This window comes from Grampus griseus, assembly GCF_964374135.1.
Source record: "Grampus griseus genome assembly, chromosome: 19".
Classification (NCBI taxonomy): Eukaryota; Metazoa; Chordata; class Mammalia; order Artiodactyla; family Delphinidae; genus Grampus; species Grampus griseus.
This window is the reverse complement of record NC_139013.1, coordinates 23,513,975-23,541,491: the sequence shown is the minus strand read 5'-3', so window position 1 is coordinate 23,541,491 and position 27,517 is coordinate 23,513,975. Positions and strand designations below refer to the sequence as shown.

Sequence of the window (27,517 nt, the reverse complement as noted above, 5' to 3'; positions counted from 1 at the left end):
AAGAAAATCTGAATAACTTAAAACTGATGTCTGAAAGTACCATCTCACTCTCAGGAGAATTCAAGTTTCAAGATCCTGGGACATAAAAGGTGTCTCAATATTTTCCATGTTTTTGGTTGTTAAATTTATCAAATTAATCCCTTATACTGCAACAGTGGAAAAGTTGAAATTCTGGCTCAACTGAAGTCCTTAGTTATCTATGAAGATACTCTAAATGCCTTCCCTGTGAATTTCTGCCTAATACAGAGCCCTGTGTAAATCAATAGTTATGGAAATGCTTGCTGGGAATCTGCTGGAGAGAGAAAAATGGATGCTGTGAGTTGCCAGTGAAATAGGAATCTCGTTTTCAGATTTGAACATTATTGAAGCCTCAGGACGGCTGACTAACCTGGTGATGATGTCGAGAGTAGTAACCTGAGGGATCTGAATCTGCTGAGGAGTCAGCCCATGCTGTTCCAGTTGCTTTGGGATCAAGTGCCTGTGGGCAATCTCTATCTTTTCCTCTTGTGTATACCCTGGAAAAGAAGCGATTTTGCTTTGTGATTATTCACATTGCTTCCACAGTGCCATGCTTCATTCATAAATCCAACACAGATGCAATGGATCTTGGATTTAGAATGAATTTAAGTATGACTTCAACTAAGATTATAATCAGAATAAAGAAATTTAATCTCCAATCAATAATTGTTAAAATTTCCAACTTTTTCACAAACAAAATAAGCACTTACTAAGTAAGCACAGTGTTTGAAAAGTCTTCTGATTAATGATGTATCTCTCAAAGAAGAGAAAAAAATCTCAGTTTCATTAACTTAGAGATAATTACCTCCTTAACTCAAATGTGAGCTTTTATTATTTAATAGGAAAATAATACATCCCTTTTCTTTAGCATAATTTGACACATAATTGAAAAAACTGACAGCAGCAACAACAGAGACCTCAATTAAGACTTCAAGGGAAGAGCTGCAAAGGAGCTATTTCCTGAACTCCGACTATAAACTTTAGCAACAAACAAAACAGAAACTAAGACTTCCCTATAAAAGTTTTATTCCTTACATGTTGGAATTATACATATAATTTATATATTTAAAAGACTTCGTGGTCTTAGCTACTTAAAAGCCTCAACGAGTATAAATTTACTTTATCTTTAAAACATATGTCCCCCACAATAATTGCCCCTTTCCATTTAACAAGCAAAAATTAAAAAGATGAATTGACAAGGCATCTTTTGAGTAGAAAAAGGAAATTAAAAACATCAGAAATGCTAGAAGACAGGATAACCAAAACTGCAGAAGAAGGTGGCATCATATGTCCACCTCTGCAGCAGCTGCCCTGATTATTTCACTTCACGTTAGTAAATCTTATGGATTTTGATTTGGAGTTTCCAGGCAACTGGATCTCATTACTTATTTTAGTGTTATAAATAGGCACAAAGCAAGTTTAAAATTCTCCACCATATTTTAAAATTAAATACAGAGACCTGCAGGGTTCGCAAATAACTAAGAAATCCAATTATCATTTACTGGAGGGTGAAAATATATTTCAGTTTAATATGAAATATATATTTAGATTATACTCTATTTTTATTTTAAAAGATACCCACTGACATTTGATCTCTTCTAGGGAAAAATAATTCTGAGCAATTTAAATAAGGTGAAAACACTGGGATTTATTTAGTGTTAGTAACTAAAGGACTTTTTTTTACACACTCCAGTGAAGGAGAAGACATGGTTAAAAAAAAAAAAAAGTATATAACTACTTGGCAGATTCAACTATAAAGAAGAAGAATTTAAAAGCACCCTGTACTTTTATATAAAAATGAGGCCAGCTGTAATAAAGAGAAAGTTTTAGGACGTATTTCTTAACAAGAATAAATGATTACTTTCCAAGAGATGGTAAAAACTTCAAAATCTGATAGACAGGAAGCTACACTGGGTATGTAAAGACCTATTTTTGTGTTTTAGACACTGACTTTAAAAAAAAGAAATTATTTTTATCTGTAATTTTAGAAATTGCTTCAAAGAAGAATATCTTGTTTTGCATAAAAATGATCATTCTTTTATGCTAAGTTAAAACCGAAAGTATTATGCTGTATACAATGTACATACACTCTTGTCTGTCATGGTTAAAACAAACAAAATTTTGTAGACTTTGAATCTACAATATATAAAAGCTGGTTTATATGCCAGATTCAGAACTTTTGAAGATCATACACTGGCAAATCAACTTTTTATTCAAAACTTCACAGCTTGACCAGTTTTAAAGAGTGATGCTCAGAAAAGCAAGAAATAGCTTTTTATTGATCAAAATCATTATTTAACAAAATAATGATTTTGTTTACAAATCAAGTACCTGGCACCTGAATGATCTCCATTCTGTCCAACAAAGCAGGTGGAATAGTAGCAGTGGTGTTGGCAGTAGCTATAAAAAGAACTTGGGAAAGGTCAAAGGCCACATTTAGATAATGATCTGTGAAGTTATGGTTTTGTTCAGGATCCAACACCTGTGGGAGAACAATAAACATTTAAACAGATTCAGTAGTTCCAAAAGAAAGCTGTATAAATTAAAACATGATATTTCTGCTCAATACAGTTAGTTTGGGAAATATGGGGCTAACACTAAAAACTAAACACTAAAACTAAAATTTTTTGAACATATGTAAGCACAAAGAAGCAAAAATTAGCCATTCAAGCTGTTCTCAAATCTACTAATGACTCACTGTGTGGCCATAAATAAGTTATCAATCCTGCAGAACAAGTTTCCCTCTTGGTAACACACCCTCTCTTACCTGCTATGGGAATATTAAGTAAATCTGTACAGCATCTTGAAATTCTTAGGTAACTGGTAAAATAATAATTAGTATATTCCTCCTCAAACATTATCAGAAAGTCTTTAACAGGTTTTTTTTTCTTTTGGTTGCATCACGGCATGTGGGATCTTAAGTTTCCTGACCAGGGATCAAACCCACGCCCCCTGAAGTGAAAGCGCGGAGTCCTAACCACTGGACCGCCAGGAAATTCCCCTAACAGTTTTTAAAAAAGTAAAACCTTTCTGTTTATAATGAGCAAAATATTACTATCTCTTAAAAATATTTTAGTTGGATAAATGAGATAATTTACCAATTAGGTTCTTAAAACGTTGAACAATTGTATGTTAAGGAGAATATATCTTCTTAGATTACTGTTCAAATGCTCCAAGTCATAGGCACTCGCAGTGAAGAGGCCTACACTGGACTTAAAAGAAGGCAATGAGTGGCTTCCACATGTTCTAACCTTCAATATATTACCACTTTCACTTAGACTAGGTTAGTATAGATATAAATAGGGTTGACATGCACAGGCAAGAAGGAAGCAAAATGACTAAAATACTTACCACTCACAATTTTATTATATAACTATCTTTTCCTTGCTTCTGATTCCCTTTCTAAAGTTTTACTTGTTTTTAAATATATCCACAAGTTAATTCGAAGCCCTTTACTCTTGAAAACTCTTGAATGTTTAACTTTTGTTAAACATTCATCGTTATTGGTAACTCAGTGTGTATCTAGAATACAATTCCTAGAAAGTTCTACTATTCATATTTTCACAAGACTTAATAATGTTTAATGTTATAAAAATGTTACTTTCAAGTCATCGAAGACAATTCTAATCATGTTCAGCATAAACTGGTTAAGTGTAATATTACTGTCTACCAACTACCTGAAAACTGTTTATCTATGTATGGCAATCTTAGTTAAACCCACTGTCTAGTTAAATAAAAATCTATCATTTAATGGCTATAATTAAATTTAATACATACATGTTGGATATGTTACTGTTCAAGTGAAGTAATTTTTTTTTCCCCTTAAAATTTTAAGACACTGAGGTTTTGGGACATCCCTGGTGGTGCAGTACTTAAGAATCTGCCTGCCAATGCAGGGGACACAGGTTCAAGCCCTGGTCCAGGAAGATCCCACAGGCCGTGGAGCAACTAAGCCCAGGGGCCACAACTACCAAGTGTGTGCTCTAGAGCCCGTGAGCCACAACTACTGAGCCTGCATGCCACAACTACTGAAGCCTGTGCACCTAGAGACTGTGCCCCGCAACAAAAGAAGCCACCTCAATAAGAAGCCCACGCACCGCAACGAAGAGTAGACCCCGCTCGCCACAGCTAGAGAAAGCTTGTGCACAGCAACAAAGACCCAACGCAGCCGAAAGTAAATAAATAAAAAATAAATGAATTCATAAAAAAAAGACACTGAGGTTTTAAAAAGTAGAAAAATTAATAAAGCAAGGTTCCTGAGTTATGACTGAGGTCTTTTAAAGTGTATTACAGGATACCTAGGTTATGAGGACAGAAAATCAGTGATGCTCAATTTGCCTACCTCCATCTTTTGTTTAGGAAAATACAAAAAGATACGTAGAGTTTAAACAACATCAGAAATACTAATCATTAGTCTGCCAGATAAAAAGCATTTCTAGGAACCACTACTCAGATGAAACCTTAAGGTAAACTGGTGAGTTCATGGAGGGACAAGAATTACAGTCAGAACCTTCTAGCCATCAAACCTCCACTTTTCCCCCAAACTTCAGAGTCAGGGCTTCCATGGCCTTCCAACTCACCCACATAAAAGAGCAGATTCCAAGAATGACCAGAGCTGTTTTTTCTCTTCTCCTGATTAAAAGGTATTTCTACATAAACCCGAAACTATAATTCCTACCTACGGAGTATGACTAGGAACGGAAACAGCTGTGATATGACATTTTATTCTTAGGGACGTGAAGTCAGAGGTGGGATAAACTCTGGGAAGAGGTGTACGCTGAGAATTTTTCTTCAGTAAGTTTCTGGCAAAAGAAGAACTACAGATGTTTGTAGGCAATCCAGGAATATACTCCACTTATTACACATGACGTGGCAACTGTCATCTTTAAGTATGATAGTATGGTGATACTTTTTAAAAGTCTGTATCTTTTAGGGATAGATGCTAAAATATTTATGAAAAGATATGATGTCTGGAATTTGATTCAAAATAAATAGGAGTGGGATGAGGGAGAATGGGTAGGAATAGATGAAATAAGATTGGTCATGAGATGGTAATTGTTAAAGGTAGGTTATAAGTTTTATGGTTCATTATCCTATTTTATCAACTTTTGTTATGGTTGATATTTTCCACAACAAAAAGTAAAAATAAATAAATAAAGTAAAATAAAGTAACTAAAATCAACTCTGGAAGCCACATACAAATACTATAGAAATTAAATCAGTGATGATGACAAAGTTGAGAAAAATGTCCAGAGCATAGCAGAAAAAGGCAGTAAAGCTATGTAGGGGAAATATATGTAAAAAATAAAGATATCTAATTCACAGATAATTGATATAACTAAAGAAGAGGTCTCAGCAAGTGTAAAATCAGATATAATTAAAGAAATAACCAAGAAAATATTCTAGAAGACTCAACACTACAGATTGAAAAGCCTTAGACTCCTCGTGTGCAATAATAAATGACAGAATGTTAGGATAACAGCTACAGAATTTTCAAGCAAACTTATGACTACTTTAAAATGCTTTAAAAATATTTTATTACACAGAATACATGCCACAACACATAAGTTACAAAGGATAACAAAGTGAACATCTGTGAACCAACTACCCAATTGTGACTACATCTGTATTTTGTGTTTAGATCAGTGGTCACCAAAGTGGAATGTTTAGAATAACCCACCAAAGTGCAAGTAGAAAATATGAGTACATATATTCATCTTTATGTATCTATAAATACTAGAAAGAAATTGGTTTTTAAAATATTTAATATACAAAATGAAGTAATGCCCTTACTTGGAATACATGTTATACACATGAGATATTCATAGAGAAGAGTAGAAATCCTATAACATACCAGGCTGATGTGGGGCCCTCACTCATCTGCTTTAAATGTAATTATAGCACAACTGCAGTCCATGTGTGCCTGATTAACTGTTTTTACAGAATATAAATGGATGGATGAAGTGTTTAAAAAAATTCCTGCAAAGTATCATTAAAGATGTGAACAACAAGAAAATGATAAGAGTTGACACTTTTACTTCTGGAATAAGCTTTGATAGCCACATTATAAAGTAAAAACAATTATCTAATTAGAATACATTGTTTTCGCTAAAAATAATTACTTTACTTTAAAAAATTTATTCTGTGTGTGTTGTACATATAAATATCTAACATTAGTACAATGGTACATTTATGTTATGTTTATATTACATATTTATCCTTTGTTATGGATTGAACTATGTCCCCTCAATGTGACTATATTTGGAAATAGGGCCTTTAAGGAGGTAATCAAAGTTAAAAGAGGCCATAAAGGTGGGGCCCTTGTCCAATATGACTGGTGTCCTTATAAGAAGAAAGAGAGAGACCAGGGATGCATAAGCACAGAGAAAAGGTCATGCGAGGACACACTGAGAAGGCAGCCATCTGCAAGCCAAGGAGGAGACCTCAGGAGAAATCAAACCTGCCAACAACTTGATCTTGGACTTCTAGCTTTCAGAACAGTGAGAAAATACATTTGTTTGTTTTTTTAAGCCACCCAGTCTGTGGTATTTTTGTTATGGCAGCCTTAGCATTCTAATACACCCTTATTATATATGTATTTATATCATAGAGAGAGATATTTTCAAAAATTTTAACTGATGGAATATGTGAACAAAACATATGGGGATTACTGGTGCAGACAACAAAGAGACATTAGCAAATATAAAGGGCCTCAAAACATAACCTATAAACAAATCCTTAAAAAAAAGTAACTTGAAGATATATTCCATCTGAACAACAAATATATCAAAATAAAAGGAACAGAAGCAATGAAATCATTTAAGCCCAGAATTCAAACTAAATGTATGAGTACGCACTTTTAGAACGAGGGACTAAGGAAGTCTGAAAATCTGCTCCTCCATAAAAGCAATGAGAACTGGCAAATGTTGTCAAAATCAACTTTTTCAGTATTCTAGAAATTAACTTGCAACAAGCTGTTTATTCAGACTGTGCCCCGCAACAAAAGAAACCACCTCAATAAGAAGCCCATGCACCGCAACGTTTTCTTATTCAAGAAAAACAACTGAATCTCAGTAAATATAACAAGCTTTATGGTCTATTAACTTGCTTTACTCCCTCCTCTTCTCCCAAGTTCATGGTAGCCTTGAAAACTAATAGCCTCACAACCACAATAGCTGTGAAAACCAGTTGCCTAGCAACCCCTATAAGGGGCAGAATAAGATTAGAGCTCCCCAGAAGCCACATCCCCAGAGAATGTCACCCACCTGTCTGAAAGTTCCTTGGAAAGGCTCAATTCTCAGGATTTATCTTTATTTGACCTGACTCAGAGAACACTCTGTGTGAACAGCCCTACACTCAGGGCATTTGTCAAAAACAACCGATAGCAATTGTTTAACACTGCAGCTGCCTGAGGCACCGCTACCAGTTGGGACTAACAAGAGGCTGATCAAAAAACTTAAAGAAAAAAATCTGGGTGATGAGATATTCATAGAGGCTTTTGAAAAGCTCTGAAATATTCCTAGGAATCTAGGTTATATATATGTATAGGACTCTAAGTATGATCAGGAAAAATCTGAGAAAGGCTTCAAAGTTCACCTCTGGCAGACACTGAAGCTGTATAAAAGCAGGAAGCAAAGGCTAAGGTAGAGTTATAAACTCTGCCCAAAAGTGAAGCACAGAGCCCCTTGGAAAAGAGTGGGAGACCTACTGATTCAGGCACTTAAGGAAATCTCTGTCCTACCATTAGCTGACCACTAAACAAGCAGCAACTTCAGTGGCCACCCATGACAAAGAATACAGACTTTACAGAAAGAGACCAGGAAAAACACTGAAACAAACCAAATAACAACAACAACAACAAACCAACAAATCCTTGAGGGAGGAGGAAATCTAATTATATATTTAAAAATTATAACATTATATATGTTCGGTTTCAACAAAGAAATTATGAGACACATGAAGAAATACAAAACTATGGCCTAGGGGCTTCCCTGGTGGCGCAGTGGTTGAGAGTTCGCCTGCCGATGCAGGGGACACGGGTTCGTGCCCTGGTCCGGAAGGATCCCACATGCCGCGGAGCGGCTGGGCCCGTGCGCCATGGCCGCTGGGCCTGCGCGTCTGGAGCCTGTGCCCCGCAACGGGAGAGGCCACAACGGTGAGAGGCCCGCGTACCGCAAAAAAAAACCAAAAAACAAAACAAACAAAAAAACTATGGCCTAAAATCAGTAAAAGAAAAAAAAAATAGTGAACAGAAATTGTCCCTGAAGAAGCCCAGATGTCAAAGTTCTTAGACAAAGATTTAAAACCAGCTATTATATATATGTTCAAAAAAACTAATGCCACAACACGGATGAACTTTGAAGATATTATGCGAAGTGAAATAAACCAGTTACAAAAAGACAAGTACTGTATGATTCCACTTATATTAGATGAATAGATTAGTCAAACTTATAAAAACAGAAAGGAAAATGATAGTTGCCAGGCACTGAGGAAGGAAGAAATGGAGAGTTGCTGTTTCATGAGTATAGAGTTTTGTAAGACAGAAAAGTTCTAGAGATTGGTTACATAAAAATGTGAATAGGGCTTCCCTGGTGGCGCAGTGGTTGAGAGTCTGCCTGCCAATGCAGGGGACACGGGTTCGTGACCCGGTCCGGGAGGATCCCACATGCCGTGGAGCGGCTAGGCTAGGCCCGTGAGCCATGGTCGCTGAGCCTGCGCTTCCAGAGCCTGTGCTCCGCAATGGGAGAGGCCACAGCAGTGAGAGGCCCGTGTAACGCAAAAAAAAAAAAAAAAATGTGAATATACCTAACACCACTGAACTGTACACTTAAAATTGGTTAAGAGGACAAATTTTATGTTAAGTGTATTTTACTACAATTAAAAAATAAAACTAAAGGAAACCACATCTGAAGAACTACAAGAAACTATGAAAACAATGTTCTAACAGATAGAAAATATCAATAAAGAGACAGGAATCATAAAAAAAGCAAATAGAAATTTTAGGATTGAAAAATATAGTAACTTAAATGAAAAATTCACTAGATGGGCTAACTAGCAATTTTAGCTGGCAGAAGAAAGAATCAATGAACTTGAAGATAGGTCAATTGAGATTAATCAATCTGAGGAACAGAAAGAAAAAAGCAAAGAAATGAACAGTGCCACAGGGACCTACTGGACATTAGAAAACATTAATTGACACATCTAATAAGCTCAACAAACCCTAAGTAAACTCAGAGATTCATACCTACACTCATCATAGTCAAACTGTCAAAAGACAAAGACAAAGAATCTTAAAAGCAACAAGAGAAAATACTGTTTTCATTAAGTGCAAGGGACCCTCCATAAGATTAAGAACTGACTTTGCATTAGAAACCATGAGGATGGAAAGCAGTAAGAGGACATACTGAAAGAAAAAAAGACTCAACCAAGAACTGTATATCCAACAAAGCTATCTTTCAAAGATGAAGGAGAAATTAAGATATTCCCAGATTTATAAAAAAAAAAAACACTGAAAACAATTTGTAGCTAGCAGACCACACTATAAGACATATTAAAAGCTGAAGTGAAAGGTCACTAAACTGTATCCAAACACACACAAAAAGAACACTAATAAAAGTAATTACATCAGTAAATATAAAAAACAGTATATGGGAAGGGGGAAGGGATAAATTAGGAGCTTGGGATTAACATACATACACTACTATATATAAAATAGATAACCAACAAGGACCTACTGTATAGCACAGGGAACTATATTCTATATTCTGCAACAACCTATATGGGAAAAGAATCTGAAAAAGAATGAATACATATACATGTATAATTGAATCACTATGCTGCACACCTGAAACACAACATTGTAAATCAACTGTACCCCAATAAAATTTTTTAAAAAGACAATATAATGCATTTTTGTTTGTGACTTTTATGTTCTCTTATCTGATTCAAAAAACTTCATTAAACGATAATTACTGCTGATCCTCATTATTCATGGATTTTATATTTGCAAATTCACCTACTTGCTAGAATTTATTTGTAACTCCAAAATTAATACTTGTAGTGCTTCTGCAGTCGTTTGCAGACATGGTATAGCACATCACCCAAGGTGCATATTTCCAGCTGAGGTCAAACATGATGCTCTGCCTTCTTATTTTAATTCTCATATTCTAAGCAAGGATCCTCCTTGCAGTCTATTTAGTTCCAGGTTTTCATTTTTGTGTTTTTTGTTAGTTATTCTGCTCTTTAAAAAGCCCCAAAGGCAGTGCTGAAGTGCTGTCTACTGTTCCTGTGAGCAAGAAGGCTGTGATGTGCCTTACGGAGAAAACACGTGTGTTAGATAGCTTCATTCAGGCGTGAGTTATAGGGTTATGGTCATGAGTTTAATGTTAATGAATCAACAATATATATTAAATATATAAATAAGGCAACTTTAAACAGAAACACAATTAAAACAAGGTTATGTACTGATTGATGACAAACTGGCTTGCAGGAAGCTAACCCTGTATTTCTTCAAGGAGCAATAATTCAGTATTTGCTACTTCAGTGTTTGCTGTAACTTTATAGAACACAACTACTGCAAATAATGAGAATCAACTATATACTAATGTGTTGATAAGCTTACAGTGTATAGAGATGTATTTTCTATGCGAAAAATGGTACAAAAGAGGGCTGAGGGAAGGAGGGCTTGTTGAAACTAAGTTTTTACATACTATTTGCAATGATTAATTTCATGTGTCAACTTGGAGAGTGTTTTGGATGAAATTAATATTTACATCAGTGAACCTTGGGTAAGTTTGCCTCCATAATGTGGGTGGGCTTCATCCAAACAGCTGAAGGTCTGAAGAGAACAAAAAAACTGGCCTCCTTGAGCAAGAGGAAATTCTCCAGCAAACTGCCTTCAAACTTCGTCTACACTATCAGCTCTCCTTGGGTCTCAAGCCTGCTGGCCCACACTATAGATTCTGGACTTCCCAGCCTCCATAACTACATGAGTTAATTCCTTACCATAAATCTCTTTACATGAGTATATCTAGATATCTATCATATCTATAGATATACATGGATAGAGATAATCTATATATTATAAATAAATATATCTATATGTTCAATAACAGGTAAAACTGGGAAAAGATCAGCAAGGACACAGAAGACCTGAATAGTACTATCAACCAATTAGACATAACAAACACCTAGAGAGCAATCCATCCAACAGCAGCAGTATACATATTCTTCACGAGTGCACATGCAAACATTCTCCAGGGTAGACCATAAGCAAGCCATTAAACAAATATCTATATTTCAAAAGGCTGAAATCATACAAGGTATAATCTTTGACCACCATGCAATAAAATTAGAAATGAATAATTTTTAAAAATTTGGAAATTCACAAAAATATGAAATTAACCCCTAAATTACAAGGGAAATCAAAAAGAAATCACAAGGGAAATTGGAAACCATTCCGAGATGAATAAAAACAAAAATATAAGTTACTAAAACTTATGAGATGCAGCTAAAGTAGAGCATATAAAGATATTGATAGCTGTAAATGCATATACTAAAGAAAATTCCAAATCAATAAACTAACCTTCCATCTTTAGAAAGTAGAAAAAGAACAAACTGAATACAAAGCAAGCAAAAGGAAGGATTAGAGAATAATCCTTAAATAAATGAAACTGTGACAAGAAAAACAATTGAGAAAAATCAACAAAAGAAAAGTTGGTTCTTTGAATAGTTCAATAAAATTGACAAACATTTAGCCATACTGAGTAAGGAAAACAAGGACATTCAACTTACTAAATCAGGAATGACACAGGTCACATTACTATCAACCTTACAGAAATAAAAAAGAAATAAGGGTATACTATAAACAAACTTGTATGCCAACAAATTTGATAATCTAAATGAAATGGGAAAATTTCTAGAAAGATATAAACTATTGAAAGTAATCTGTCAAAAAGTAATAGAAAATCTGAATAGATCTTGCCATTCCTATCCATCATTGTACTGGAGGTTCTAGCCAGGGCAATTGGGGGTCGGGGGGAAGCCATCCAGACTGGAAAAAAGTAAAAGTATCTCTATTTGCATATGACATGATCTTGTACGTGGGAAAACTCTAAGGAATCTACTAAAAAAACCATTAGAACTAATAAACAAGTTCTGAAAGGTTGCAGAATACAAGACTGATATACAAAAATCAATTTGTATTTCTTTACATAAGCAATGAACAATTTGAAAAAGAATTGAAGAAAATAATTCAATTTATTTTCTTCAATAATATCAAAAAGAATAAAACACTTACATTTAACAAAAGAATTGCAAGACATATACTCAAAAACCAAGTTGAAAGAAATTAAAGAAGATCTAAATAACAGAAGGACTCCCCGTTCATGGATTCAAAGAATTAATATTATTAATATGGCAATATCCCCCAGTGATCTACAGATTCAACAGAATCCCTATCAAAATTCTATTTAGCTTTTTTGTAGAAAGTGACAAGCTGATCTTAAAACTTGTATGGAAGTAAAAAGGACCCAGAAGGGCTAGGCAATCTTGCAAAAGAAGAACAAATCAGGAGGATTCACACTTCCCAATTTCAATAATTTTTACAAAATTACAGTAATCAAGATTGTGTGGTACTGGCATAAGGATAGAAATATGGATCAATGGTAGAGATGGAAGTCCAGAAATAAACCCTTACACTTATAGTCAACTGATTTTCCACAAGGGCAACATTACATGGAAAAAGAAGTCAACAAATGGTGCTTGTGACAACTGGATATCCACAAGCGAAAGAATGAGGCGGATCCTGACATCTCACACCACATACAGACATTAATTCAAAATGGATTATAGATCTAAATGTAAGAACTAAAACTGTAAAACTCTTATAAGAAAATGTAGGAGTAATCCTCATGACCTTGGATTAGGCAATGACTTCTTAGATATGACAATTAAAACCAAAATAACAAAAGAAAAATACATATAAATTAGACTTTATCAAAATTAAAACCATTTTGTGCCTCAAAGAACACCATCAAAAAAGTGAAAAGAAAGCCCACAAAACTGGTGAAAACATTTGCAAATGATGTATCTCACAAGGGATTTATATCCAGAATATATAAGGAACTCAACAAGAAAAAGACAAATACCCAATTAAAAATGTGCAAATCATTTAAATAGATATTTCTATAAAGAAGATATACAAATAGCCAATATACACATGAAACGATGCTCAATATTATTAGCAATTAGGGAAATGAAAATCAAACCACAATGAGCTATCACTTCACACATACTAAATCAAATGGATGGCTAAAATAAAAAAGACAGACAACAACAAGTGTTGATGAGGATGCAGAGAAACTGGAACCCTCATACACTGTTAGTGAGATAGTAAAATAGTGTAGCCACTTTGGAAAACAGTTTGTAAGTTTCTCAAAATGTTAAATACAGAATTTTCATATGATCCAGCAATTCTACTCCTAGTCATACACTGAGAACTGAAAACCTATGTTTACACAGAAACTTGTACATGCATGATCACAGCAACATTATTCAGAATTAACCAAAAGGTGGGAACCATCCAAACACCCATCAACCGCTCAATGATAAACAAAATATGGTATATATATTCATATAAGAGAATACTATTTAGCCATGAAAAGGAATGAAGTTCTGATGCACACAACATGGAGGAATCATGAAAACATTATGATAAATGAAACAAGCTAGTCTCAAGAGGCCACATATTGTATGATTCTATTTATATGAAATATCCAAAACAGGCAAATCCGCTGAGACAGAAAGATGAGTGGTTTCCAGGGGCTTCTGGTGGTGGCGGGGTATGGAGAGTGGCTGCTAATGGTACATGGGCAAAGACAATGTTCCAAAATTAGATAATGTTCATGGCTGTACAACTTGTCAATATACTGAAAACCAGAGAATTGCGCATTTAAAGGGGTGAATCTTACGGTTTGTGAATTATATGTCAATAAATTTATTTAAAAAATAAAGGTGGGAAATATGTTTACAAAAAAGAATACAAAAACAAAACACTCTACACACTTATTAAAATGGCCAAAATCCAAAACACTGACAACACCAAATGGTGGTGAGGATGTGGAGAAACAAGAACTCTCATTCATTGCTGGTGGGAATGCAAAATGGTACAGACAACTTGGAAGACAGTTTGACAGTTTTTCACAAAACTAAACATGCTTTTACCTTATGACCCCAGCAATTGCACTCCCTAGTATTTACTCAAGTGAGCTGAAAACTTACGTCCACACAAAAACCTGCACACAAATGTTTACAGAAGCTTTATTCATAATTGTCAAAACCTAGAAATAACTAAGATGTCCTTCAATAAAAGGATAAACAAACTGTTGTACATCCATACAGTAGAATGTTATTCAGTGATAAAAAGAAATGAACTATCAAGCCAGAAAAAGACATGGAAGAATCTTAAATGAATACTACTAAGTGAAAGAAGCCAACCTAAAAAGGCTATATACTGTGTAATTCCAACTATATGACATTCCTGGAACAGAAAAAAATATGGAGACAGATCAGTGATCGCCAGGGACTTGGCGAGAGGGAGGGAGGAATGAGTAAGTGGGGCACATGGGATTTTTAGGGCTATGAAACTATACTCTCTGATACTGTAATGGTGGATACATATCATTACAGAGTCATCAAAACCCATACAATGTACAACACAAAGTGAACCCGATGTAAAGTATGGACTTAAGTTAAAATAATGTATTAATACTGACTCATCAATTTTAAGGGGAAACTGGGGGAGGGAGGGTGAGAGGTTATATGGGACTCTTTGTACTTTCCACTCAAATTGTACTGTAAACCTAAAACTGCTTTTTTTAAAGAAAGCTATTAATTTAAAAAAAGAAAGAATATAAAAGTTAAAAATAGTTTCTGATAAAGATTCATAATGTAAAAAAATTAAATCCTCTAAAGTAACTAGGTAGTGAGATGAGGAAGGGACAGATTACTGTGTATTAATTATTTCATTTTATACAAGGGAGGGACAATATATTTCATTTATGGTGTTGATACTTAAGAGAAACAGAGATGTGTGATTTGTAACTGAAAGGTATCACAAGTAGTATTAAAAAAACAGAATACATGCCTTCTGATCTAACAAACTGTCCATACAGTTAATGATATAATTCAAAGGAAAAATACTAGGTCTCTTTTTTAAAAAGGGGACAGAAAACAACCAAACCACAGATGTCAAAAGTCCCAACATACCAGTTAGTACAATATTTGAAAAGCCTATTGAACATCCAGACTTCCAGGCAGAGTCAAAAGTAATCTAAAAATTGATTATATGAAATAGTAATAAAACATAATGAAACAAGAAGGTTAAAAATTCAAAAAAAGCTGTACCTGGTATACACTAATAAAAAGGAAGGATGAACTGCAAAAGTATTACCAGCCTAAGGAGAAACCAAGGTAAGAATGGAACAAAGAAAATGGCTGTACTAGATAGCAGGAAATGGACACAATGATGACATAAGAAATAAATACTATTAAAATGTAATTAAAAAATTAGAAATTATAAAGTGAAACTGACAGGAAAAAAACTGTCATGGCAAGTTTAATGCACTTCTGTATATCACAACATGCAGAAAAAATAAAGTTATAAACCTAGAGAATAGCAATCTCATAACACACATATATACTCTTGTTAAAATATTGCTGTATTCAGATATATATGTATACACACACACACACACACAAACTATGTTTCCTAGAATCTATGAAATATGTATAAAAATGTTCCTCACTAAACTCCAAAATTAAGAAATTATTTAAATTACATACTTAGACAATACATAAGTGGTAGACAGTACATTAGAAATTATTTAAGTTATATACTTAAATACATAATAAACATCAAAATTATAATATAATTATTATAATACAAAAACAGTGAAAGTGGAAGTCAAAATTTTAACTACAGGCAGCTTAGAATAGTAGGTTTACAATACAGACTGCCCGACACCCTCCACCAGATGATACCACAGGACCCTTCTTTGAAAATAGCAACTGGTCTAAGAGATAAGATTTACAGATCCTGAAATTTGGGGAACCCCACCCCCAACTTATCACTATCTGATGAAGCCCACCAGGTATCAAGCCTCACACGTGCACACAAAATGTTCAATAATCTTAATGTCACACCTTATATATATATAAAGAGACATCGAAGAATCACCAAAGATTGGAGGAAAGCCCTAACATAAAACACAGGGGCCAAACAAACAAAAAAGGTAGAGAGACAAGGTGATTAAAATTAATGAGTTTACTAGCAAAGTTGTAGGATACGAGGTTAATATACAAAATACAAATTGTACTCTTTCTTTATATTAGCAATTATCAAAAATTGAAATAAAAATAGCATCAAGAAATAGGAAATAGTTTGGGATAAATTTGACAGAGTGCAAGATCTGTATGCTGAGAGTGAAAAAACATTGCTGAGAAAGTTAGGAAGACCTAAAAAACCCCCAGAGATATATCTGTTCACAGATGAGAAGAAACAATATTTTTGAGAAGAAACAATATTTTTAAGATGACAATTCTCCCCAAATGATCTACAGGTTCAAATGAAATGCCAATTAAAATCCCAGCAGAATCCCAGCAGGCTGCTTTGGAGCAATTGACAGATTCTAAAATTTATATGGAAATGCGAAGAACCTAGAATAGCTGAAAAATTTTTAGACAAGAAAAGCAAAGCTGGACAACTAACACTAAATGATTTCAAGACCTATTATAAAGCAACGTGATCAACTCAGTGTGGTATTGGCATAAACATAAATTAATGGAACAGTATAGGGAACTCAAATATAAAACCCACATTTGACAAAGATGTCTATGGCAATTCAATGGAGAAAAGATACTTTTTTTGACAAATAGTATTGGAACAATTAAATATCTATATGCAAAAAGAAAAGGAACCTTGATCCCTTACTATGCATCATATACAAAAATTCACTCAGCATGAATCATAGACTCAAATGTTAGAGCTAAAACTATGAAACTTGTAGAAGAAAACATAGGAGAAAATCCATGTGACCTTGGTTTAGTAAAGATTTCTTAATTACAACTCAAAAGAAACCATTAACAAAACTTTTTAAATTTATAAAATTGGACTTTATAAAAAAACAAAAACTTTTGCTCTTCAACAAACACTGTCAATAAAATATTTGAAGAAAATATCTGAAAAATATGTACCTGACAAAGGAAATCTACGTAGAACACATAAGGAATTCTTACAACTCAACAATGAAAAGACAACTCAATTAAAAGCGAAAAGTAAAATTGGAATTTCACCAAAAGACACAAAGGATGGCCAATAATCACATGCAGAGATGCTCAACAAGTCATTAATTATTAGGGAAATGCAAACTAAAACCACAATGAGATGATACAACACACCCACCAGAATGACTAAAATTACAAAAACTTACCACATATCAATTATTGGCAATGATGTGGAGCAACTGGGACTCTTACACACTACTAGTAGAAATAGAAAACAGCATAACCATTTTGGAAAACAATCTGACAGTTCCTTAAAAAGTTAAATCTATACCTACCACTTTGCCCAAGCCATTCCACTCCTAGGTATTTATTTATCAAAAAGAAATAAAACTATATGTCCATACAAAGACTTGTATTAATACATGTGTATTCATAGCAGCTTTATTTGTAACAGCCAAAACTTGAAAAATCCAAACATCCATCAAAATATGAATGGATACACCATCTCTTGTTGCTTCCAAAGGTTTTTGTCTTTCAGCATTTTTACTACATTATGTATCTACAGATTTGTGTTTATCGTACATGAAATTCATTGAGCTTCCTGGTTGTGTAGATTTATGTTTTTCATCAAATTTGGGAAGTTTTCAACCATTATTTCTTTGAAAATTTTTTCTGATCCCATCTCCCTCTCCTGTCCTCTTCTGCACATACTGGTGTGCTTCACAGTATCCCACATTTCCCCAATGCTCTGTTCATTTTATTCATTTTTTAAATCTGTTCTTCAGATTGTATAATCTCTATCAAGCTATCTTCAAATTCACTGGTTCTTTCTTCTATGAGTTCAAGACGACTGCTGATTCTCTCTATGAATTTTTCATTTCAGAAGTGGAATCACTATGTTCACTGTCTTGATTATTTGTATGGCTTCATAATTTATACATATGTCACAGTTTATCAAATTGTGCATTTTAAATATACTCACTTTACTATATGTCAATTATACCACACCCTAGAGCTGTAAAAAAATTAATCAATAAAATATCTTTAAATAACAATTTGTTAAAAGGGTGAGCTGCTTCGGTTTAATGAGTGGCAATCAGCTGACATCTCAATCTGAAAGCCCATCTCCATTTGTGAATTAAACTGCCCAAGGCTAAGCATACATTTTGTAGAACATTCAAATGTTTTCATTTATTTCTGGCAAAACAGAATCATTAATATAAAGGAGATTCCTATATAATTTTTAAATACTGTCTATTCCTTGTGTAAAAAATAGGAATACATAACTTGCTAAATACTGGTAAAATATTTCCCTAAATGGACAGGATATTTTGAAAAGTGCTTGCTCCTGGAAACCTGGGATGTAGACACTAAACCCAATGCATTATTTCTCAATTCATTAGTCAAATTTCTATTTCTCAACTTATTTTTTCTCAATTTACCATTTACTGTCTACTTCTCTCAAGTTTCTTTTTTTTTATTTTCCTTTTTTACTAGTGAATCCAGTGGGGGGGGGGGGTCCTTGTAGAGAAAGATGACAAGAGCCAGGACTTGGGCCACACGCTGGTCTGCTGATTCCCTGATATAGCATCCCTGAGATTGGCAGCAGAGGAAAAGAAACGCTTGGAGACTATCCAGTCACAAATTCATACCAATAATTATCCCAACTCATTCAAGATTAGTTTTCATGTAAATTTAATCATGCAATCCAATCACCACCAAAGTCTAATACCAGGAATTTTAAATAGGATGGAAATGAGAAATAATAATTTTGGTTCAGAATATAGCTAAGGGCTGGAGGGCAGTGGATAGTCTGGTGGCAGCTGGTGCATGTATATGTGGGGGGTACGGTGGGTGGGTAATACAGGAAAGACAGAAAATGGAAGTGGGTATAAAAAGAAAAGAAAAAGGCTAACAAAGACATTAAGATATTTTTGTGTAATCTGCAACTATGCCTTGGGCACTGGTAAAAATGGTTGCTAGCATTGAAAAGTAACGATTAACAAGTCTTAAGCTTCCCTAATTTAGCTTAGTTCATCTTTCATTGCAGTCTTTCCCCTAATTAGAGACGGCAGAGAGAAAAAGAAAGCAGAAAAATGGGTATGGGTCTTCACCTACTCTTCTCTCATAACATCAGTATTTAAGGCATTTTTTACTCTGCTAGAGTTTCAGAATTTAAATTGTAAACATAGCATGTGATGAGATGAAAAATTAATATCATATCCTGGACTTCAAGTTTTTCATTTATAAAAGTTTAGAGCTGGATTTTCCTAAGTCTCTTTGACATTCTTTGACGATAGTTGTACATCTTAGAAGATAATATGTCTGTGGTATCTAAGTAGTAAATATACTACTTGATTTAATTACTAATTGGATCTAGTTTTTTTTTTAAACATTTTTATTGGAGTACAATTGCTTTACAATGATGTGTTAGTTTCTGCTTTATAACAAAGTGAATCAGCTATACATATATCCCCATATCTCCTCCCTCTTGCATCTCCCCCCCACCCTCACTATCCCACCCCTTTAAGTGGTCACAAAGCACCGAGCTGATCTCCCTGTGCTATGCAGCTGCTTCCCACTAGCTATCTATTACATTTGGTAGTGTATATATGTCCATGCCACTCTCTCACCCCCTCCCCATGTCCTCAAGTCCATTCTCTACATCTGCGTCTTTATTCCTGTCCTGCCCCTAGGTTCTTCAGAACTTTTTCTCTTTTTCTTTTAGATTCCATATATATGTGTTAGCATAAGGTATTTGTTTTTCTGACTTACTTCAATCTGCATGACAGACTCTAGGTCCATCCACCTCACTACAAATAACTCAATTTCGTTTCATTTTATGGCTGAGTAACATTCCCATATAAGTGCCACAGGTTCTTTACCCATTTATCTGTCGATGGACACTTAGGTTGCTTCCATGTCCTGGCTATTGTAAATAGAGCTGCAATGAACATTGTGGTACGTGACTCTTTTTGAATTATGGTTTTCTCAGGGTATATGCCCAGCAGTGGGAATGCTGGGTCATATGGTAGTTCTATTTTTAGTTTTTTAAGAAACCTCCATACTGTTTTCCATAGTGGCTGTACCAATTTACTCTCCGACCAACAGTACAAGAGGGTTCCCTCTTCTCCACACCCTTTCCGGCATTTATTGTTGTAGATTTTTTGATGATGGCCATTCTGACCGGTGTGAGATAATACCTTGTAGTTTTGGTTTGCATTTCTCTAATGATTAGTGATATTGAGCATTCTTTCATGTGTTTGTTAGCAATCTGTATATCTTCTTTGGAGAAATGTCTATTTAGGTCTTCTGCCCATTTTGGGGTTGGGTTGCTTGTTTTTTTGATATTGAGCTGCATGAACTGCTTGTAAATTTTGGAGATTAATCCTTTGTCAGTTGCTTCATTTGCAAATATTTTCTCCCATTCTGAGGGTTGTCTTTTCATCTTGTTTATGTTTTCCTTTGCTGTGCAAAAGCTTTTAAGTTTCATTAGGTCCCATTTATTTTTTTTTTTTAATTCCATTTCTCTAGGAGGTGAGTCAAAAACAGTGTTCTGCCTATGTTTTCCTCTAAGAGTTTTATAGTGTCTGACCTTACATTTAGGTCTTTAATCCATTTTGAGATTATTTTTGTGTATGGTGTTAGGGAGTGTTCTAATTTCTTTTGTTCTTTTACATGTAGCTGTCCAGTTTTCCCAGCACCACTTATTGAAGAGGCTGTCTTTTCTCCATTGTATATTCTTGCCTCCTTTATCAAACATAGGTGACCATATGTGCGTGGGTTTATCTCTGGGTTTTCTATTCTGTTCCATTGATCTATATTTCTGTTTCTGTGCCAGTACCATACTGTCTTGATTACTGTAGCTTTGTAGTATAGTCTGAAGTCTGGGAGCTTGATTCCTCCAGCTCCATTTTTCTTTCCCAAGATTGCTTTGGCTATTTGGGGTCTTTTGTGTTTCCATACAAATTGTGAAATTTTTAGTTCTAGTTCTATTTTTTGCTCTAGTTTGTTTTGCTCCTTCATCTGTGTTTTTTTCTGTCTTCTCATTTTGCTTAACTTACTATGTTTGGGGTCTTCTTTTCGCAGTTTGCAGGTTCATCGTTCCTGTTGTTTTTGGTGTCTGCCCCCAGTGGCTAAGGTTGGTTCAGTGGGTTGTGTAGGCTTCCTGGTGGAGGGGACTGTTGTCTGTGTTCTTGTGGATGAGGCTGTGTCTTTCTGGTGGGCAGGTCCACGTCAGGTGGTGTGTTTTGGGGTGTCTGTGGACTTATTATGATTTTAGGCAGCCTCTCTGCTAATGGGTGGGGTTGTGTTCCTGTCTTGCTAGTTGTTTGGCATAGGGTGTCCAGCACTGGAGCTTGCTGGTCGTTGAGTGGAGCTGGGTCTTAGCATTGAGATGGAGATCTCTGGGAGAGCTTTCACTGTTTTATATTACATGGAGCCGGGAGGTCTCTGGTGGACCAATGTCCTGAACTCAGCTCTCCCACCTCAGAAGCACAGGCCTGACACCCGGCCAGAGCATGAAGACCCTGTCAGCCACACGGCTCAGAAGAAAGGGAGGAAGAAAGAAAGAAAAAAAGAAAAAAAAGAAAAGAAAAGAAAAGAAAAGAAAAGAAAAGAAAAGAAAAGAAAAGAAAAGAAAAGAAAGGAAAAGAAAAGAAAAGAAAAGGAAAGAAAAGAAAGAAAAGGAAAGAAAGTAAGAAAGGAAGGAAGTGAGGAAGGAAGGAAGGAAGGAAGAAAGAAAGAAAACAAAGTTTTTAAAATAAATTATTAAAATTAAAAAGTAATTAAAAAAAAGAAAGAAGAGAGCAACCAAACCCAATCCAAAAACAAAGCCACCAGTGATAACAACTAAAAACTATACTAATAAAAAAAAAGACAGAACCCTAGGACAAATGGTAAAAGCAAAGCTATACAGACAAAATCACACAAAGAAGCATACACACCCACAAAAAGAGAAAAGGGAAAAAATATATATATATCGATACATTAGAAAAAAAGAAGAGAGCAACCAAATCAATAAACAAATCTACCAATGATACTAAACTCTAAATACTAAGCTAAGATAAACATGAGACCAAAAACAAATTAGATGCAGAAAGCAAACCCCAAGTCTACAGTTGCTCCACAGTCCACCGCCTCAATTTTGGGATGATTTGTTGTCTATTCAGGTATTCCACAAATGCTGGGTACATCAAGTTGATTGTGGAGATTTAATCCACTGCTCCTGAGGCTGCTGGGAGAGATTTCCCTTTCTCTTCTTTGTTCGCACAGCTCCTGGGGTTCAGCTTTGGATTTGGCCCCGCCTCTGCATGTAGGTCGCCTGAGGGTGTCTGTTTTTCGCTCAGAGAGGACGGGGTTAAAGTAGCAGCTGATTCGTGGGTTCTGGTTCATTCAGGCAGGGGGAGGGAGGGGTAGGGAATGCGGGGAGAGGCCAGTGCAATGTTGCAACAGCCTGAGGCGTGCTGTGTGTTTGCCCGGGGACGTTGTCCCTGGATCACGGGACCCTGACAGTGGTGGGCCACAAGTGACCTGTGTTTTCACACGGGCTTCTTGGTGGCCGCAGCAGCAGCCTTAGCGTCTCATGCCCGTCTCTGGTGTCTGCGCTGATAGCCGCGGCTCGCGCCCGTCTCTGGAGCTCATTTAGGTGGTGCTCTGAATCCCCTCTCCTCACGCACCCTGAAACAATGTCCTCTTGCCTCTTAGACAGTTCCAGACTTTTTCCCGGACTCCCTCCTGGCTAGCTGTGGCGCACTAGACCCCTTCAGGCTGTGTTCACACAGCCAACCCCAGTCCTCTCCCTGGTATCTGACCTCCAAAGCCCGAGCCTCAGCTCCCAGCCTCGGCCCACCCCGGCAGGTGAGCAGACAAGCCTCTTGGGCTGGTTAGTGCTGGTTGGTACCGATCCTCTGTGTGGGAATCTCTCCGCTTTGCCCTCTGCACCCCTGTGGCTGCGCTCTCCTCCGTGGTTCCGAAGCTTCCCTGCCTCCACCCCCCATCTCCACCAGTGAAGAGGCTTCCTAGTGTGTGGAAACTTTTCCTCCTTCACAGCTCCCTCCCAGAGGTGTAGGTCCTGTCCCTATTCTTTTGTCTCTGTTTATTCTTTTTTCTTTTGCCCTACCCAGGTACGTGGGGAGTTTCTTGCCTTTTGGGAGGTCTGAGGTCTTCTGCCAGTGCTCAGTAAGTGTTCTGTAGGAGTTGTTCCACATGTAGATGTACTTCTGATGTATTTGTGGGGAGGAAGGTGAACTCCACACCTTACTCCTCCACCATCTTGAAGGACTCAACTGGATCTAATTCTAATTAAGAACTTCAGTTGTTTTTTTTTGTTTTTTAATAAATTTTATTTATTTATGGCTGCATTGGGTCATTGTTGCTGCATGTGTGCTTTCTGTAATTGCCACGAGCGGGGGCTACTCTTTGTTGCAGTGCGCGGGCTTCTCATCGCGGTGGCTTCTCTTGTTGCGGAGCACAGGCTCTAGGCATGCAGGCTTCAGTAGTTGTGGTGCATGGGCTCAGCAGTTGTGGCTCGCAATCTCTAGAGTGCAGGCTCAGTAGTTGTGGCACACGGGCTTAGCTGCTCCGCGCCATGTGGGATCTTCCTGAACCAGGGCTCGAACCCGTGTCCCCTGCATTGGCAGGTGGATTCCCAACCAGTGCGCCACCAGGGAAGTCCCCAACAACTTCAGTTTTAAATAAAGAAGTTTGGACTTCCCTGGTGGCTCAGTTCTAATATTAGAACTGTAATATTATTGCCTATATAGAAAATTTGGTGTAGTATCCATGTATTTTATTTGCCCATTCACACAAAAGTGTATTTCAGAAATGCACTTATATTTAACGAACAGTCTGAATCTTGAATTAATTATAAATATGATAATAATCTAGCTGATAAAACTTCCATAATTTTGAGTCTAATAATTACATAAAAGGACTTTCCTTGCATCTAATATTTTAACACTATTCAACAACAGACTTGCCTGAATTCTACTACCAACATTTGTTTATCAAGTAGTTAGATCTAGTTTTATATTCTTCCAATAAATTTTCAAAAGAGGTATCTAGGGGCTTCCCTCGTGGCGCAGTGGTTGACAGTCCGCCTGCCGATGCAGGGGACACGGGTTCGTGCCCCGGTCCGGGAAGATCCCACGTGCCGCAGAGCGGCTAGGCCTGTGAGCCATGGCCGCTGACCCTGCGTGTCCAGAACCTGTGCGTCCAGAGCCTGTGTTCCGCAACGGGAGAGGCCACAACAGTGAGAGGCCTGCGAACCGCCCCCCCCGCCCCCAAAAAAAGAGGTATCTAAATTTTAAGTAAATATTTCTATGCTGACAACAGTATGCTGGAAATACATTCTGTTTTATATAAGCAACAATTCCATGGAAGCTCAAGGAAATCAGCATATTCTTCATGAGTAACATGAAGGCAAGAAGAATCTACAGGCAGAACAAGTTTATTTTCTAATTTATTCAGAGTAACCACTCTATATCTACTATTATGTTCTTCATATCCAGTACATATTCTCTTAATACAAGTTAGCTGTAAAATAAAAATAATCTTGTATGAGTAAATTTTATAAATAATGTCTAAACGTCAATTTTGAAAAAGTAGGTTTTCTATATGGAAAGATAAAAAACACATGCTCTTGAATATTCCAGACTCTCAGTAATATTCTACTTTAAATACAAGGTGTTGAGTAATTGAATTTATTCATTTTTTTCATTCAGGGGGATCTACTGGTATTGGAAAATTTGAAGTGGCTTTCAAAACAAACACAAAAGAAATGTCAGTGGATATTAAATTAAAATATTATCTGTAGAGTGATTTACAGTCTACAGAGTGCTTTTATATATATTCTTATTTGCTTCAATAACCTGTGAGGTATGAGAGGTTTTTACCCAGGATTTGGGCAGGCAGGGAGAAGGAGGAGGTCAGGGACCCAGACACTCGGTTCTTCCAAATCTACGTCTTGCTTCACAGATACCACAGTCTATAAGGAACTGATGCCATTCGTCACTAAACATCAGAGATAAGCATGTGGCCCAGGGTGGCATTTACTTTGAGGTATCATTTGAGGCTTTTGTACTTTTAGTTTGGAAATTGCCAGAAGAGTGAATACCCAGTTCTACGGCAGGTAAGAAAATATCAATATATCAGCTGCTTGTTATCAAAGATCAATTTAATTCAACAAATATTACTGAATCACCACAAAGCACTAGGTGAACATTTGAAATATACAGTCAAACAAACATACAGGGGGCTTAATCATCTTCTCCTACTACTTGTGAAGCTGTCTTTGGTGGACTTGTTTCAGGACTCCTACATATAGTCTGTTGGGAAATCTAACTATCAGGAAATTATTCTTCAGTTCTTTTCAACAGGGTAACAGTAAGTGTCTAACGGGAGAATCTGTCAGATTATCTGAAAAGTGCCCCAATTAAACTAAACTGCATGTCCAAAGTTAACAACTAAGAAACCACTAAAATCTTAAATAATGTTCACTATTTTATCATTCAGAGTACTGATTAGTAAACCAGTTACTGAGCCAGAAGAGAACTGTCTTCAAATAAAAACAAGCAAAACCAAACCAAATCAAACTCTTATCTCCAAGCCCTGGGGCTTTTAAAGTAGGGTAACTGTACTTTTTATTGTCCGAAGAGGACCCACTTCTAAGACTAAAAGAGAGTGCAATTAATAATTAGGCATAAACTGGGACTGTCCATGCAAAACAGAATGTATGGTCTCCCTGTTCATAAGACACATGTCCCAGTCCATCCTGTTCTAAGAAGATTACAAAAACAGAAAAACAGGAAGCCAGAGGGAACTCAAAGCAAGGAAATAAACAAGAAAAAAACTTTTACAAAGCAAGTTTTCCCTCGGTTTTACAAATCAGTTTGAATATTAATAATATTTTACTTAAACCAGGGTAAAGAGTGGGGGCAGAGGTGGCAAAATAAGGAGGACTGGTTAAAGTAAATTTATGAAGCAGTCAGGCACACCAGATCCCTTCCCCTATCCCAGCAAAGTACTGGGATTTTCTTAAGAACATAAAGCAGTGGTTCCCTGTGCAGGTGACACTGGGCACAGCTGAGTAGAGTACATACTATACTGAAAACAACAGTTCAGGTGAATGCATATATCCAGGATGCTGAATGCTTGGTTCCTAGAATGTTGGCAGCCAGGCCTTCATTCTCAAGCCAAGAGACTTTTAAAGAGTCTTCTCTGAGAAATCTGACCAGCCTCAACAGAAAGACCTAAAGTTATTGACACAGAAGGTTCCTCAATGAAATGTATTAGTCAGATAACCCTACTGTGAAAATTGTAATCAGTAAGCCCCCTCTCATATGTTCATAGCTTCCAATCAGCTTTTTCATGTCTCACTATTAAATATGAACACACAAAAACTGCCAGACATCTAATGAAAGACTCTAATATAAAAGACAGAGGCCAGAAAAAATATATACCGAATAGATAAATGCAGCTTTGGTGCAAAGAAAGGAAAAAGAATTTTTTTTAATCTATTAGTATTTTTCTCACAGAGACAAAAGAACATTTTACAACTATGTAACAAGAGCAAGGTAGTATAAAAAGAACATGCAGAGAAGTTAAAAAAAGGGGTTCTTTGAAATGACAAACTCATAGAAGGATTAAAAGATAAAGCTGAGGAACTCTTCACAGAAAGTAGAACAAAAAATAAAAAAGATGAGTAATAGGAGAGATAAGAAAATTAAAGATCTAACATCAAATTAATAGGAGTTCCCCAAAAATGGTGAAGAAATCATCAACAAAAGGATTCAAGAAAATTTTACAGAAATAAAAGGAGAGGATTTTCCAATACAAAGAACCTTCAAAGCATCAGCAAAAATGTAAAAAGACCCATGCCAGGGCAGATTATTGTAAATTTTCAGAACACTGGGATAAACAGGAGATCTGAAAAGTTTTCAGAGAGTAAAACAAGTCACAAAAGACTTAGTCTCATCAATAGCAACACTGAAAGCTGGAAAACAATGGAGAAATGTCTTTAAAATTTTGCAGGAAAATTATTTCCGCCTGGAATTCTATACCCAGTCAAGCTACCAATCAAGTATGAGAGAAACATAAAGACATTTTCAGATATGCAAAGTTGAAGAACGTTTACATGCAAGCTTTCTCAGGAAGCTACTGGGAGACTAATACCAGGAAAATGAGAGAATAAACCAAGAAAGAGGAAGACGCGGAA

General features: G+C 36.0%; 1 protein-coding gene across 1 annotated transcript in view; it reads right to left on the bottom strand.

Annotated features, from left to right (window-relative positions):
- LONP2 (lon peptidase 2, peroxisomal) overlaps window positions 1–27,517 on the bottom strand; it is a 95,867-nt gene that overhangs the window by 34,458 nt on the left and 33,892 nt on the right. The window contains exons 9-10 of the mRNA XM_082676255.1: window positions 2,350–2,500; window positions 389–515 (exon numbers count right to left, since the gene is read on the bottom strand). Of these exons, the coding sequence (XP_082532381.1) occupies window positions 389–515; window positions 2,350–2,500 (278 nt within the window). The remainder of the gene's footprint in view (window positions 1–388; window positions 516–2,349; window positions 2,501–27,517) is intronic.